This window comes from Hippopotamus amphibius, chromosome 15 (genome assembly GCF_030028045.1).
Source record: "Hippopotamus amphibius kiboko isolate mHipAmp2 chromosome 15, mHipAmp2.hap2, whole genome shotgun sequence".
NCBI lineage: Eukaryota > Metazoa > Chordata > Mammalia > Artiodactyla > Hippopotamidae > Hippopotamus > Hippopotamus amphibius.
The window spans coordinates 17,714,081-17,730,601 of record NC_080200.1 but is presented as its reverse complement, the minus strand read 5'-3'; the positions used below and the strand labels follow the sequence as shown (position 1 = coordinate 17,730,601).

The window sequence follows — 16,521 nt, the reverse complement described above, 5'->3', positions numbered from 1 at the left end:
AGTGTGGAGAACAGTATAGAGGTTCCTTAGAAAACTAAAAATAGAACTACCATATGACCCAGCAATCCCACTACTGGGCATATACCCTGAGAAAACCATAATTTAAAAGGATACATGCTCCCCAATATTCATTACAGCACTATTTACAATAGCCAGGACACGGAAACAATCTAAATGTCCAATGACAGATGAATGTATAAAGAAGATGTGGTACATCTATACAATGGACTATTACTCAGCCATAAAGAGAAACAAAATTGGGTCATTTGTAGAAATGTAGATGGACCTAGAGTCTGTCATATAGAGTAAGTAAGCCAGAAAGAGAAAAACAAATATTGTACGTTAACACATATATGTGAAACCTAGAAAAACGGTACAGATGAACCTATCTGCAGGGCTGGAATAGAGACACAGACATAGAGACGGACACAGGGTGGGAAGGGGAGGGTTGGACTAATTGGGAGATTAGGATTGACATATGTACACTATCATGAGTAAAATAGATAACAAACAGGGTCATGCTATAGAGCACAGGAAGCTCAGTTAGGTGCTCTGTGACAACCTAGATGGGTGGCATGGGGTGGGAGGTATGTCCAAGAGGGAGGGGATATAGGTATACATATATCTGATTCACTTCATTGCACAGCAGAAACTAACACAACATTGTAAAGCAATTATACTCCAATTTAAAAAAAAGAAAAGAAAGATTGCTTTGGCAATTTGAGGTCTTTTGTGGGTCCCTATAAATTGAAGAATTTTTTGTTCTGGTTCTTTGAAAAATGTGATGAGTATTTTGATAGGGATTGCATTACATCTGTAGATTGCTTTTGGCAGTATGGACATTTTAATAATATTATTTCTTCCAATTCATAAACTTGGGATATCTTTCTATTTCTTTGTATCATCTTCAACATCCTTCATCAATGTTTGCTACTTTTCAGAGGAAATGTCTTTCACCTTTTTCTTTAAGTTTTTTCCTAGTTTTTTATGTGATTGTAACCAGGGTTGTTTTTTGCTTTCTCTTTCTGTTAGTTCATTATTGGTATATAGAAAAGCAACACATATTCTTGTATCATGCAATGTTACTGAATTCATTTATTAGTTGTAATAGTCTTTTAGTGGAGACATTAGGGTTTTCTATATATATTATCTTGTCACCTGCAAATAGAGGCAGTTTTACTTTTCTTTTCCAATTTTGATGAATTTTATTTCTTTTTCTTGTCTAATTACTGTGGCTAGAAATTCCAATGCTATGTTGAATACAAGTGGTGAGACTCGGCATCCTGGCCTTGTTTCTGAGTTTAGGGGGATTTATTTCTTCCTGTTTCATTCTTAGAAGATTGTATGTTTCTAGAATTTTATCCATTTATTCTAGATTGTCCAATTGCTAACATATAACTGTTCATAGTATTCTATTATAATTTTTGTATCTCTGTGATACTGGTTGTTATTTCCTTTCTTTTCTCATTTTGTTTATTTGAGTCCTCTCTTTTTTTCCTTGATGAGCCTGACTAAATGCTTATCAATTTTGCTTATCTTTAAAAAAACAGCTCTTGGTTCCTTTGATCTTTTCTATTGTTTTTATGGTCTCTATTTTATTTATTTACCCTCTGACTTTTGTTATTTCCTTCCTTCTGCTTACTTTGGGTTTTGTTTGTACTTCTTTTTCTAATTCTTTTAGGTGGTAGGTTAGGTTGTTTATTTGAGATTTTTCTTGCTTCTTGAGGTAAGCCTGTATCACTATAAACTTCCATCCTAGAACTGCTTTTGTTGCATCATGTATATTTTAGAAAGTTTTGTTTTTATTTTAAATAGTCCAAGGAACTCTCTGATTTCCTCTTTGACTTATTTATTGACCCATTTTTTTCTTTAGTAGCATGTTGTTGGGTCTCCATGTGTTTGTGTTTTTCCTGTTTTTTCCTATAACTGATTTCTAGTTTTATGCCATTGTGGTTGGAGAAAATAATTGATATTCTTTCTTTCCTCTTAAGTTTGTTGAGACTTGTTTTGTAGCCTAACATGTTATCTATCCTGGAGAACATTTCATGTTAACTTGAAAAGATGGTGTATTTCTTTTCTTTTCTTTTCTTTTCTTTTCTTTTTTTTTTTTTTTTTTTTTTTTGTGCAATTTCCCATAGATATCTATTAAGTACAACTGGTCTAATGTGCCCTTTAAGATACTCTTTCCTTATTGAATTTCTGTCTGGATGACCTGTCCTTTATGTAAGTGGGGCCCTAAAGTCACCTACTATTATTGTATTATTGTCAATTTCTCCCTTTTGTGTTTCTTAATATTTTCTTTATATATTGAGGCACTCCTATATTATTTTCAATACATTAACAAATGTTATATTCTCTTCTTGTATTGATTCTTTTATTATTGTATGATAGCCTTCTTTGTCCTTTGTTATAGACTGTCTCAAAGTTTATTTTGTCTGATATGTGTACTGGTACCCTAACTCTCTTGTTTCCATTTGCATGAAATATCTTTCCACCCCCTCACTTTGAGTCTCTGTGTGTTTTAGGTGAAGTGAGTTTCTTTTAAGCAGCATGTAAATAGGTCTTTTTTTTTTTCCCAATGAGCCAATATGTGTATTTTGATTGAAGTTCAAACAGATTCTAAAAGATCTACATTTTTTTACTTCCTGAACCGATGTTTTGTTTTTGATGTCATATGTTACATCTTCCTGTCTATCCCTCAACTGTTTATTGTAGTTATATTTGATTTCACTTATTTTGTCTTTTGACCTTTATACTGGATTATTTAATTGATTGATCTACAGCCTTTACTATATATTTGCCTTTACTAGTGACATCTTTTTTTTCCCTTATAGATCCTTATTTCTTCTTGTAGCCTTTTATTTTACACTCAGAGAAGACCCCTTAACACTTCTTTTAGGGTCAGTTTAGTATTGGTGAGCTCTTTTATTTCTTGCTTGTATGAGAAGCCCTTTATCTCACCTTCAATTCTGAATGATAATTTGGTTTGGTAGAGTATCTTAGATTGAAAGTTTCCCCTTTTGGCACTTTAAATACATCATGCCACTCACTTCTGGCCTGGAAAGTTTCTGCAGGAAAAAGAAAAAAAAAAAGTCGATAGCCTTATGGGAGTTCCTTTTATGTGAATCTTTGTTTTTCTCTTGCTGCCATTAGAATCATCTCTATATCTTTAACATTTGTCATTTTCACTATGATATGTCTTGTTGTGGGTCTCTTTGGGTTCATCTTGTTTGGGATTCTCTGTGCTTTCTGTACATGGGATTCTACTTCTTTCTTCAGCTTTGGGAAGTTTTCAGCCATAATTTCATCACAGTTTTTTTGATGCCTTTTTCTCTCTTTTCTTCTGGGATGCCAGTAGCCTGTAAAATGAATGTTGTTATGCTTGATGCAGTTACAAAATTTCCAACATCACCTACATATACCTCTTATTGTAGTTATATTCTCATGGGTGCGCTTCTCTGACAAACTGGGAATAACTTCAGAGAAGGAATGAGACCCAATTCATTTCTGTGGTCCTTGTACCTATTACAGAGCCTGGTCCTTAAAATATGTTGAAGGCCAGAAATATGCCTCTAGAAAGTATGCCAAAATTCTTACCCTAGTATTCAATGCCCTATAATCATACCCTTAGAACCCCTTCCATGACTACTTCCTATGTGTCAGGTATTATTTGCACATTAGCTCATTGAATACTCACAAAAAGCTATGAGATGCAATTCTCTTTTTACTTTTGTGTTCCACCTGAGGAAACTGAAGCTAGGTAAATTTGATAAGGTGCCAAGGTCACACAGCTGAAGCTGGGCTGAAATGCACTTGTGTGTCTACAACTGGGCCACTCAACTCCTGCTGAAAGCTGTCTTATGTTATCACACCTCCCTGAGGTGTGCCTTGGGCTTGACAGACCAATCACCTACTATGTATTCTACATGCACTGTACCTTCTGTCCTCATAAACTGGTCTTTCACCAAAAGGAAAACCGAGACTCAGCAGAACCAACTCACTTGTTCAACTTCACAAAGCTGGTTCCAAAATCTAATTACAGACAATTAATTGCAATTGTCTAATCACAGACAATTAAGGAGACTATCCCACATACACAGGAAGAGAGCCAACCACAGGCTGGGCATACAGAGGTGGTGCCATGGCAGCGGCCAGGATGGCACAGACCCACTACGGGAGCTAAACCTGAGTGCTTCACCTTTCTGAGTCTTGGTTTCTCCTTCTGTGAGGCTAGTGAGGTTGGCATTTTACTGAGAATTTTACTGGCCTCTTTGTGGGCCTCAGAGCAATTATTCTAAGAGGGGCTTCAGGCCATTTATAGTTTATCCCTCTCCCTCTATGCTCAGCACACCTTTTCTCAGACTGTTCCCTATGCCATAAATGCCATTACAACATTGCTTGTGAAACTCTTCCCTGTCCTTCAAAGTGCACCAGGTTAAATTACACCTCTTCTATGAACTCAGTTTGACAATCGGATCTATGTCCTCACAGCATTCTCCCTTATTTACTCACTCATATAGTCAACAAAAGCTTATTCAATGTTGATTTTATATGAAAATATTCTAGGTGCTAGGATCCAGTAATGACCAAGAACAGAGTGGTCTCTGCCCTCAGCTTCTTATGGTCCAGTGGGGAAGCTCTTATGTAACCAAAGATGACAACACGATGTAGTCAGAGATATTCCATTGGGTCCGTACCTAAATGTGTAATTACTGAGTCATAGCAGAGATCTATGTTCACCTTGAATAGATACTGCCAAAAAGTTTTCCAAAGTTGTTGTACCAAGGAGTTGGTTTCAAGTACAAGCAGTATGGTCAGATTCTTGTTTGTAGAAAACTCTTTTCTGGCTGCTGTGAGGGAAATAAGCTGCTGAGGGAAGGGATGTTGTGATGAGATCCAGGAAGAGGTAGGGAAAGGTGGGGGGGAGGTAGGTCTAGCATTCTGGACTGAGTTGAACGACCAGCTCTGGAGCTGATTATAAAGGTAGAATGGTCAGTGCTTCTGACTAGACAGAGGGAGAGAGGGAGGAGTCAACACTTTTTACTCATGAAACTTATGACACCAAATGTGTGGCTTCTTTCCATAACAAGGATCAGTTCTTCAACTCCCTGAATACCAACTGGGTGTCCTATAATTCAATTCAATTCTAACACTAGCTACCTGAGTTACTATGAAACTCCACAGGTGAAGGGGTCAGGCCCACAAGACTACACCCACTTCAATGCCAGTCTCAGGTGCTGGATGCCTGGAGTATTTACAGAAGTCCAAATTGGCCACAAATGGAATTTTCCACAACCCACTCCCCTTTCAGTTTCTATACTTTGCTAGAATGACTCACAAAACTCAAGAAATTTCTTCACTTCTTATTTCCAGCTTATTACAAACAATACAACTCAGGAACAGCCAACAACTCAGGAGCAGCCAAGTGGGAGAGAAACATAAGGCAAGTTATGTGAGAAGGAGTGAGGAGCTTCCATGCCCTCTCCAGATGCATCACTCTTCCAGCATCTCCATGTGTTCACCAACCTAGAAGCTCTCCAAATCCTGTTGTTTAAGGATTTTTAAATGAAGTTTTCATTGCAGAGTTATGACTAATTACGTCATTGGCCATTGGTGATTAACTCAATCTCCAGCTCTGGAGGTCTAGAGAGTAGGGCTGAAATTTCCAATACTTTAACCATGCCTTGTTCTTTCCTGAAACCAGCCCCCTTCCTGAAGCTACTTAGGAGCCCTCAGCCACTGGTCAACTCAGTGTAAAGAAGACACTCATCACTCTTGTGATACTAATAGTTGTCAGGAGCTAAGTGTGAGGAACCAGGGACAAAGACACAAAGATCAGATATTTATATTTTATCACAGGGAGTTATATGCTAATATCAGATTTTCTGGCTTGGATCACCAGGACAATAGGGATAGGGTACAACTTGATCAAGAAGAGAGGTGAGGCTTTCCAGTCTGGCTAAAAGAAATTGAGCACCTATAGTACCCAAGAGAAACCACTCTCCAAGACCCAGCTCCAAATTACCCTTGTTCTAGGAAGCTTTCCAACTGCTCTCACCCAAGGGCACAGCCCTGGATTCTCACTCTGGGTTCCTCCAGCTCCTGCCTTCCCTCTGACCCTAACTTGACCCCCAAGGGGTTGAGAGCATCTGTATTCAGCCCTGTCTCCCCCAGTACTGGGAGCTCCTCAGCCCTCAGCAGGGGTTCCAGCCTTTCTGGGCAGAGAGATACAACAGGGAGTCTGTTGTGTTTGGATAGTTGGAGGAGGAAGTAAAGACTGCAGATCCCAGAAGGCCCCCTGAGGTCCCTCCCATCCTCTTCTGTCCCTGATTACTGCCCGTTCAGATTGCTTTCATGGAGTGGCTCTTGGGAATAGCCTGCTGGAGGCTGCATCAGGGATGAAGCAAACTATATCAGGTCCAGGAGTCCTTAGATCTGACTCCACACCTGCCTGTGGATGCTGCTGACAGCAACAAGCAGGAGAGCTACTTCTGCGCTCTCCTGCTGGCTGTTTCTTGGGAGAGGCATCAAGGCAGAGGAGGACCAGGAAGGAGAGGGTAGGAAAGAAAGGTAATACAATTGTGGGTAGCACTGTCCAGCCTGAGGATGGAGTCAGTGCTGGCGAGAAGGGTAACAAGAGAGGATCTTAGCCTTGGGAGGCTTCTGGCGGTCTTTTCAGTTTGCTACCTTGCATCCCTGATTCTCACCTAGCCTAGGCACCCTTTGCAGCTTTTAGATCAGTGGTTCTCAGCCCAGGGTCATTCTGTCCCACAGTGGACACTTCAATATGTCTGGAACATTTTTGGTTGTCACGACTTATGGTGGGTAGGGGATGCTACTTGCATCTGGTTGGTGAGGTCAGGGATGCTGCTAAACATTGTGCAATGAAACGGACAGCCAAAGCATGATCTGACCCTAAATATCACCAGTGCTGAGGCTGAGAAATCTCACTCTAGGTATATCTTGTCTCTGCTGCTGTGTCCTGGGCTGGGGCAAAGGTGGCCCCTGCTAACCTGGAGGGGAGGTTCTGAGGGAGACAGAAGTGTGAGCTGGGTGCACTCCTGTGATGTGTGTGATGTGTGCTCAGCAGCTGTGTGTGAGCCATCCTCTATGAGACCCAAGGAGACAGAATTCTACCTGTCAGAGGAGTTGGGAGAGCCCAGCCTTAAGAATCATAGCTGTTCTACCAAGCAGGAGGTGGGAAGGTGGACTATAGCTATAATGTAGGGGCTGAAGAAGAGAGTGGAGGTTGGATCAGCCTCTTAGGGGGTAATTGCATTGTGTGGTTAACACAGGTACTAAGTGCTCCACTGGGGTCAGAGACCATGAGTTTAGAATGGGGCCCATTGGTGCTATCTGGTGCAGAAGGATGACCATAAGCCAACTCAGAAGAAGGTACACAGTCTCAAAGTAAGTGATAACTATATTTATCAGGTAACCTGAGCCCTTTATGTGAACTATCACATAACCTACTGAAGGCAGTTCTCTGTGTACTCCCATTTTTCATTTGGGACAAGGAGGCTCAGAACTGGAAAGTTCTTTCTCAAAAACACACAGTGAGAGCTGGGATTTGAACCCTGGGTCTGATGACTGCATGCCTTGTGTATGTTTCAGAAAATTTTCCCTGGAAACCAGAGTGGACTGGGAGCAGATGAGGAGACATGGGAGGAACGTGGGGCTGTGGACCAGGGGACAGGAGTTGGAGCCATATGGATGGAGAGGAGACAGAGAAACTGAGAACTGCTTAGTGGGGATGAAGAATGCTGAGTGAAGGGAGGGATGAAGCCCAGAAGGATGCTGATGCCAGTGTCTTGGTTTCTGGGTGGGGTGCTTAGGTGGTCAGAAGACTGTTTTTCGGTCATAAATGCATTTTTCTCACTCCATAGAGCATCCTCACTCCAGCTAAGTTCCTTAATGTCCTGAAGATTCTGTGTCCTCCAAGTTCCAGGCCGACCCCTACTGTAGGGAATACTTAGAGACAATGCCCTAGTGAGACAACTAGGGGCTACAATAATGAGGGTGGGGTCCCTGTCCCAGAGCCAAGGAGTTTAGGAGCTCTGGGCAGCAACGTGGCTCAAGTTATTCATAAAAATATATTTTAAAAATTTTATGATGGATTCCAGGTGCAGAGGTTTGAGTCAATAATATTTGTAGTTTGTAGCTTTTGAATATCATTGGTTTGCACAGGTCCTTCCTGTATTTCATAAATATATTCCCTTTCTTTCACCCCATTTTCTTTTTGTTTTGTCAACCATTTAAAAATGCTCCATGTGTACTCTTTGATTTGTGTGTATCCTTTCACTTTTTGTATTACTTTCTATATGCATATCTTTTAAATTAATTTTTTAATTTTTTTTAAGTTAACAGGCTTTATTTTATTAGAGGCGTTTTAGGTTTACAGAAAAGCTGATCAGAAAGTATAGCAGATACCCACTTACCTCCTCTCCTAGTGCACAGTTTCCTCTATTTTCATGTCTTGTATTAGTATGGTCCATTTGTTACAATTGATCGAGCAATATAGATACACTATAATTAACCAAAGTCCAAGTTTACATTAAGCTTCACTCTTTGTGTGCTATATTCTACAGGTTTTGACAAATGTGTAATGACATATATCTACTGTTCCAGTTTCATGAAGAATAGTTCATGCACCACATTTTTAATGTGCCCAAATGGAATTATGGTAGAGGGTTCATCATGTTTTTTTTTTCTATTCATTCAATATTATTTTAAAATTCACTTACATTTCTATGTGTACATCTAACACCTGTTTGGGGTTTTGATATTTTCATCCACCCCAGCATACCTGTCCTCACCCCAATTATGGATAAGCAGGCTTGCCCAATTCCTGCACTAAAGCAATGCTACAAGGAACATCCTCTTATATGCGTCCCTATAAATAGGTTTGAGAAATCGAGATAGATACTTAGAACCAAATTTGCTGGTATACAAAGCATGTATATTCTGAATTTTCACCATTCGACATTCCCACCAGCGGTGCAGAAGATTTCTTTCTCCCCATGGTCCAATCAACATGGCATTTTCTAATTTTAGAAATTGAATAGCCACACAGAAAAATTCCATTGCTGTTTAATATCCCCGCCCCGCCCCCAGCTTCTAATGAGCCTTTTCACTTGCTTCGGTAACTTCCTCTGTGATTTCTCTGCCGCATCCTTTGCTCAGCTCTGTATTGAGGTTCCCACCTCTTCAATCTTCTAGATAGTTTTCCCTTGTCAGTTTTACGCAATGCAAATTATTTTTCCCAGCTTTCCACGTGCCTGATAACTTTATCTAGGATATCCTTTGTGAAACAGTAATTCTTCATTTTGGTGTTTTCATATCTCTTTAAAAAATCACCTTAACGTTAATGTTTTAGAAAGTCAACAGTATTATTTTCTTTCACTTCCCCTATAAACCTTATAGTTTATCTTTTATGTCTTATGGATTTACCACAAGGATTTACCTTCACATGTGGTCTTGGGCAGAATTTCGGATTTACTTTGCTTCATAGCATGAAGAGTTTTTGCACCACAAGCTAGTAAACAATTTATATTTTCCCTTTGATTTGTGCTGCCACCTTTATCATATATCACGTTTTGAATAATAGCGGGATATCTTTTGAGATAGCCAATCAATCTAATCAGCATCTATATCTATTCCAAGTTTACACTTTAAAAAATGACTTTATGACCCTACAGGGACATCTCATTACCTAAAAGAGCATATATCTCCTGTTTACACCATTTTTATAAGATTAGTATAGTTTTGTACTTTTTTTTCAAAAGGAATTTTAGGTTAGTTTTTTATCAAATTCACAGTCAACTCACTAGAATTTTAAGTGCAATTGCACTGATGATATAATGTGGGAGTAGAATTGACATCATTACGTATTAGCTCAACTCATCTGACAGTGTACACTGTTTTCAAATATTCATATCATCTTCTACATTTTTATTAGTGGTTAAAACTTTTGTCTTTGGATGTATTACATGTTTTTGATTAACTTCTAGATATTATATAAGACAGGTTTTCAAAACGAGATGAGGATCCCTGGGGGTTCCGGAGACACTTTTTGGCAGTCCGTCAGGTCCTTACTTTTCCAGTTACACATGAGAATGTGTTTTTATCACATACTTCAATTTAAACAATATTGCCACAGACTAAATGAAGAAGCAGACATGAGCACCAAGTTGTCTCCTATAAAGGCAGACATTAGGCACATTTGCAAAAATGTAAAACAAAGCCATTCTTCTCACGAAATATTTTTTGAAAATGTAATTACTCTCATATAAATATGTTACCAATGTGAACATGTAACAGGTTTATTATTATTATGCTTATTATTATATTTATTATTATTATTACTATAAATGTACTAACTATATTTTTAAGAGATTCTCAGTTTTAATTTCTAATATGGTAAAGTAATAGTTATAACCCACCCAAACAAAAACCCTTTAGGGGCCACAATAATTTTTGAGGATAAAGGGATCCTGAAACCAAAAATGCTTGAGAGCTGTTTCTTTATTGTTAACAGCATTTTTGGAAGTGTTTTCTTACTTTTACCTAAACTCTATACTTTGAATGATGATTACCAGAGTAACAGCAGGAGAAATACTATGATCTTTGGAAAGTGATCTTGTCTTCTGCAGTATTATGCCCTCTTATTGTTCTTAAATATTTCATCCTAATTGTTTTCTCTTTTCTGGATAGATGGCCATGTCTCTTCACTTGCTATCCTTATGTATCTTCTTTCTTTTTTTTCCTTTTAGGGCCACTCATGACTTTTAGTTCCATATTAAAGAGCAGCAGAGACAGTAAGTAACCTTGGCCTGTTCCTGATCCTAAAATACTGCATGTAATGGTATACCAAGTGGTATACCATTGTACGTATGTAGCTAAGAAAGTCCTCTTTGATTACATGTTGCGAAAAGGCTTTTTAAAAGTCACAAGTAGATATACATATATCAAACCATTATGTTGTACACCTAAAACAAATATAATGTTATATGACAATTACATCAAAATTTTAAAAATGTTAAATAGGAGTTGAATTTTAGAAATGTATTCCTTCCTTTAAATAATTATATGAATTTTTTTTAGTTTGTTTGTGATGAGTCATGATAGGTTATCTGATACTATACCATCTTGCCAGTCATGGGATAAACCAACACCACTTGATCATAATTTACTTACCACACCATTTTATTTGACTAGATAATGTCATTTATTGATTGATTGATTGATTGGCTGCATTGTGTCTTCGTTGCTGCACATAGGCTTTCTCTAGCTGTGTCAAGCGAGGGCTACTCTTCATTGCAGTGCATGGGCTTCTCAGTGCAGTGGCTTCTCTTGTTGCAGAGCACAGGCTCTAGGTGCCCAGGCTTCAGTAGTTGTGGCATATGGGCTCAATAGTTGTGGCTTGCAGGTTCTAGAGTGCAGGCTCAGTAGTGGTGGCACACGGGCTTAGCTGCTCCATGGCGTGTGGGATCTTCCCAGACCAGGGATGAAACCCGTGTCCCCTGTATCGGCTGGCGAATGCTTAACCACTGCGCCACCAGGGAAGTCTGGTAATGACTTATAATGGAGTTTTAAATCTGCATGGATAGGTAAAGTGGGTCCATAATTTGCCTTTTCTTATAAACATTCTCATCTGCTTTTAGTATCAAGCTTGCATTAATCTGATGAAATGAGTTGAGCATTTTAACATATTTTTCCTTTTTTTTTTTTTGAAGAACATGTATAAGGTATTCTTCAACTGCTCTTTAAATATTTACAAGCACTTACTTGTAAACTCACTGAGGCTGACGATTATAGAAAGACAAGGTCTTTAACCATTTCAATTTTTTTAGACCTTTTTGAATATCCAGAGTCTCTTTTTCTTGCACCAGTTTTGGAATTTTATGTTTCTGAGAATATATTCATATCACTATTGTATTAAATTTTTTAACTTATAATTTCTTTCTACTTTATTAATTTTAAAATATCCATAATTTTTGTAGTTATTTCCCAATTTTAATTTTAGTTTTCTTATTGGCATCTTTTCCTTGTTTCTACATTATTAATCTTTTCTAGTGACCCGATATTGGCTGTAGTAAGCATGATTTTTCTGGATAAAGTTTCTTGATAAATGTATTTATATCCATACATTCCCCTCATAGTCCTGTTTTTGCTTAAAATTTTGACACTTGATGCTTACATTATTTAATTATAAATATTTCTTCATTTATTTCATGATTTACTACTGAAACAAAAGCTTATTTAATACTATATTGAACTTCCTAACTTATGGAATATATAAATAGCTTACCTGAAGCTATTTCTTCTCTATCAATTTCCAATTTGAATGCATTATAATCTATGTAATATTTATACTTTGAAGTGGGTGGAGGTTTCTCTAGGTCTAAAACTAAGGTAGGAATTCCCAGGTGGCGCAGTTGTTAAGAATCCTCATGCCAATGCAGGGGACACGGGTTCCATCCCTGCTCCAGGAAGATCCCACATGTCGCAGAGCAAATAAGCCCAAGCGCCACAACTATTGAGCCTGCAGTCCAGAGTCCATGAGCCATAACTATTGAGCCCATCTGCTGCAACTACTGAAGCCCACGCGTTTAGAGCCCATGCTCCACAACAAGAGAAGCCATCACAATGAGAAGCCCACGCGTGGCAACAAAGAGTATGCTCCACTCACCGCAACTAGAGAGCGCCCGTGTGCGACAATGAAGACCCAATGCAGCCAATAAATAAATAAATAAATTTTAAAATAAAATAAATAAATTTTTTTTAAAAATAAGGTAAAATTTTGTTAAAGTCCTTTATGTTCTTGAAAAAAAATGTTTAATCTCTGACAAGGAGCATAAATATATTCATGGGCTAATGTCTATATGTACTAATTGCATTATAATTAATTCCCGAATTGCATTTCTGAACTCTGTTAAAATTTCCAACTTCAATTTTTTATGTATTTATCCAATACTGATTTAGCTATTTGTATATCTATTTCACTGAAGTTGTGCTACTTATTGATATTACTAATATTCTAGTGCATATTGTTATATGTTAATTATATTTATGAAGATCTCTAAAATGTATTTCTATCCTTCATAATATTCTTCTTTGTCCCTTGGTATATGCATGTGTTTGTAATTTTTATTTTATTTTTTATTGAGGTCTTTTTAATTCACAATATTAGATTAGTTGCAGCTGTATACAGCATAGTGATTCAGTATTTTTACAGATTATACTCCATTCAAAGTTATTACAAGACAATGGCTAAAGTTCCCTGTACTATACAATGTATCTTTGTTACTTATCTATTTTATACGAGTAGTTTGCATATGTCAACCCCAGTCCCTTAATTTTCTCCCTCCCCTCTCCCTAGTACCCTTTGGTAACCACCAGTTTGTTTTCTATATCTGTTAGTCTATTTCAGTTTTGCATATATACTCATTTGTATTTTTTTTTTAGATTCCACATATAAGTGATATCATACAGTACTTGTCTTTCTCCATCTGATACATTTCAATAAGCACAATATTCTCTATGTTCCTTCATGTTCCTGTAAATGGCAGATTCCATTATTTTACTGGCTGAGTGATAATCGATTGAAATATATACCACAACTTCTTTATACGTTCTTCTGCTGATGGGCACTTAGGTTGCTTCCACATCTTGGCTATTGTAAATAGTGCTGCTGTGATCATTGGGGTGCATGTACCTCTTCAAATTAGTGTTTTCATTTTCTCCAGTTATATACCCAGGAATGGAATTGCTAGATCATATGGTAGTTCTACTTTTAGTTTTTTGAGGCCCATCTATGCTGTTCTGGCATCCTTTAATATTAACACATTGCTCAGTAAAAGTTCCATTTCACTGTTGCAGAGATGTCCTAGGCTTGCATCCATGCACAGACCATTTCTCTAGGTAACATGGTTCCTTTTCCTGGCATATGGTAACAGATATTATAATCATTGTTTCCTTAAATTCCATTTTTTTCTGCTTTCAAGATTACTGCCTCAGCGTTCCTTTGGTGCATATTTGCCTGGGATACATTTGTCCATCCTTTTATTTTCAAACCTTCCGCTTAGTTCCTTCAGAAAAGTAAATACATAATACAAAATAAGATGGCAGAAATGAGTACCAATAAAACAGTATTAAAATAAATATGAACGGGTTACCCAATAAAAGGACAAAGACTCTCAGAAAAAAAATTTAGAACGTCAATATCCAAATATATGTTTTCTGGAATAGGCACGCTATTCAACAGAATTTTACCCTGTTCATCTGTGTCTGTCTTAGAGATTACAAAGCTGGATCTTTTATTTCTTTTCATCACTATTAATTAAAAACTCAGAAGCTGGGAAGTGATGTAGGGCACGCGCCGGCGGCGTGATGGAGCAGCAGCAGCAGCAACTGAGAAACCTGCGGGACTTCCTGTTGGTCTACAATCGGATGACGGAGCTCTGCTTCCAGCGCTGCATGCCCAGCCTGCACACCGAGCTCTGGATGCTGAGGAGGAGGCCTGTCTGCACAGCTGTGCTGGGAAGCTGATGCATTCCAATCACCGCCTCATGGCCGCTTACGTGCAGCTCGTGCCTGCCCTGGTACAGCGCCGCATCGCAGACTACGAGGCTGCCTCAGCTGTGCCAGGTGTTGCCGCTGAACAGCCAGGAACCTCGCCATCAGGCAGCTAGCCGTCCCCACCCTGGAAAGGGAGGCACTGGATGGACACTCAGATTGAAGAAGCCAGTGGACCTTGGGCTGGGTGCAACCTGAATGTAGAAAGTGAGGGGTTACCTGAGAGCTGGGTACTGTTGCTCCTTTTCCTGGAGCTAATAAACCCACTTTTACTCTGTTTGCTTTATATTCTGGGCAAGGAAGCTTTGCCCACTTTATTGGCACCATCCTTATTGTTCTGTCAGTTAGTCCTTCAGCCCTGGCAGCAGAGAAATTGCCTTCTACATGTAGGAGGAAAACCTCAGCATTCTCAGGCACCTGATTAAAGCAACGTCTGTGAGTACAATTTTAAGACTGGTGATAGCAACAAGAAGTTGGTTTCTGCCCAGATGACAGAACATGGGAACTCTGTATAGCTGTGTGTCTGACTTAAATGGCTCCCTTAGAGATATCTAAGGACAACAGATTAAGAATCCACAGGGCTTTTAGGCACTACCTCCTGGGAAGTCAGTAGCCCCAGACAGAGATGAAACCTGTAAGAATTCTGGGGTGTTTTGGAACGTAAACCACTTCCTCAAGTTGTTACTTACTTAATATTTTCTGTCTTCTTAGGATGAGCAGTAAAATCTTTAAACAAAGAAAAAAAAAAAAACTCAGAAGCCAAACTATTTCATAAGCACTTAATGTACTGATCTCATTTTTATCTTTATCATAATGCTGAATGTTAAGATTATGATTTACTGTATCATACTGATGAAGATGTTGAGACCAGGACAAGTTAAGAAAATATTTATCTAGTTTAGAGATCTTCAATTGCCATTTACTCTATGTTAGAGCCTACGCTTTAACCACTGTGCTTTCACTCTCTTTCTGACCTCACCAGATGCAGCATTCTTGTTGGGTCAGAACTACAGCACAGCGTCTGAATTCATCCTCATCGGCTTCTCCAACTTCCCTCAGCATCTCCTGCCCGCCTTCTTCCTGCTGTACCTGCTGATGTACCTGTTCACGCTGCTGGGGAACCTGCTCATCATGACCACCATCTGGAGGGAGCACAGCCTCCACACCCCCATGTACCTCTTCCTGTGCGCCCTCTCCACCTCCGAGATTCTGTTCACTGTTGCCGTCACCCCTCGCATGCTGGTGGACATGCTTTCCACCCACCGCTCCATCACCTTTGTGGCCTGTGCCAGCCAGATGTTCTTCTCCTTCACCTTTGGCTTCACTCACTCCTTCCTGCTCATGATCATGGGCTATGACCGCTATGTGGCCATCTGCCACCCCCTGCGCTACAATGTGCTCATGAGCACACGTGACTGTGCCCGTCTTGTGTCCTGGTGCTGGGCTGGTGGCTCAGTCATGGGGATGACGTTGACACTGATAGTTTTTCACCTCACCTTCTGTGGGTCCAATGTGATTCACCATTTTCTCTGCCACGTGCTTTCCCTCTTGAAGTTGGCCTGTGGGAAGGAGACAGCCTCTGTCACCATCAGTGTGATCCTGGTTTGTGTCACAGCCCTGATGGGGTGCTTGTTCCTCATCTTCCTCTCTTATGTCTTCATCGTGGCTGCCATCTTGAGGATCCCCTCCGCTGAGGGCCGGCACAAGACCTTCTCCACCTGTGTATCCCACCTCACCATAGTGGTCGTGCACTACGGTTTTGCCTCCCTCATTTACCTCAAGCCCAAGGGCACCCGTTCTATGGACAGTAACACTCTGATGGCCACCACCTATACAGTCTTCACCCCTTTTCTTAGCCCGATCATTTTCAGCCTCAGGAATAAGGAACTGAAGAACGCCATAAAGAGAAGCTTCCGCAGAACATTCTCTCCCCTAAGCCCCTGA

General features: G+C 39.3%; 1 protein-coding gene and 1 pseudogene across 1 annotated transcript; both read left to right on the top strand.

Annotated features, from left to right (window-relative positions):
* The first annotated feature begins 7,110 nt into the window (after positions 1 to 7,110).
* On the top strand, positions 7,111 to 14,693 carry LOC130836281 (mitochondrial import inner membrane translocase subunit Tim10 B-like; annotated as a pseudogene).
* An 883-nt stretch (positions 14,694 to 15,576) lies between these two features.
* LOC130836280 (olfactory receptor 10H3-like) lies at positions 15,577 to 16,521 on the top strand. The gene has a single exon (XM_057708341.1). The coding sequence runs from the start codon at positions 15,673 to 15,675 to the stop codon at positions 16,519 to 16,521; it is 849 nt and encodes a 282-aa protein (XP_057564324.1). The 5' UTR covers positions 15,577 to 15,672.

Bases quoted from the DNA above. Each gene is read 5' to 3' on its own strand.
- LOC130836280 (XM_057708341.1), top strand. From the start codon at position 15,673: ATGTACCTGTTCACGCTGCTGGGGAACCTGCTCATCATGACCACCATC.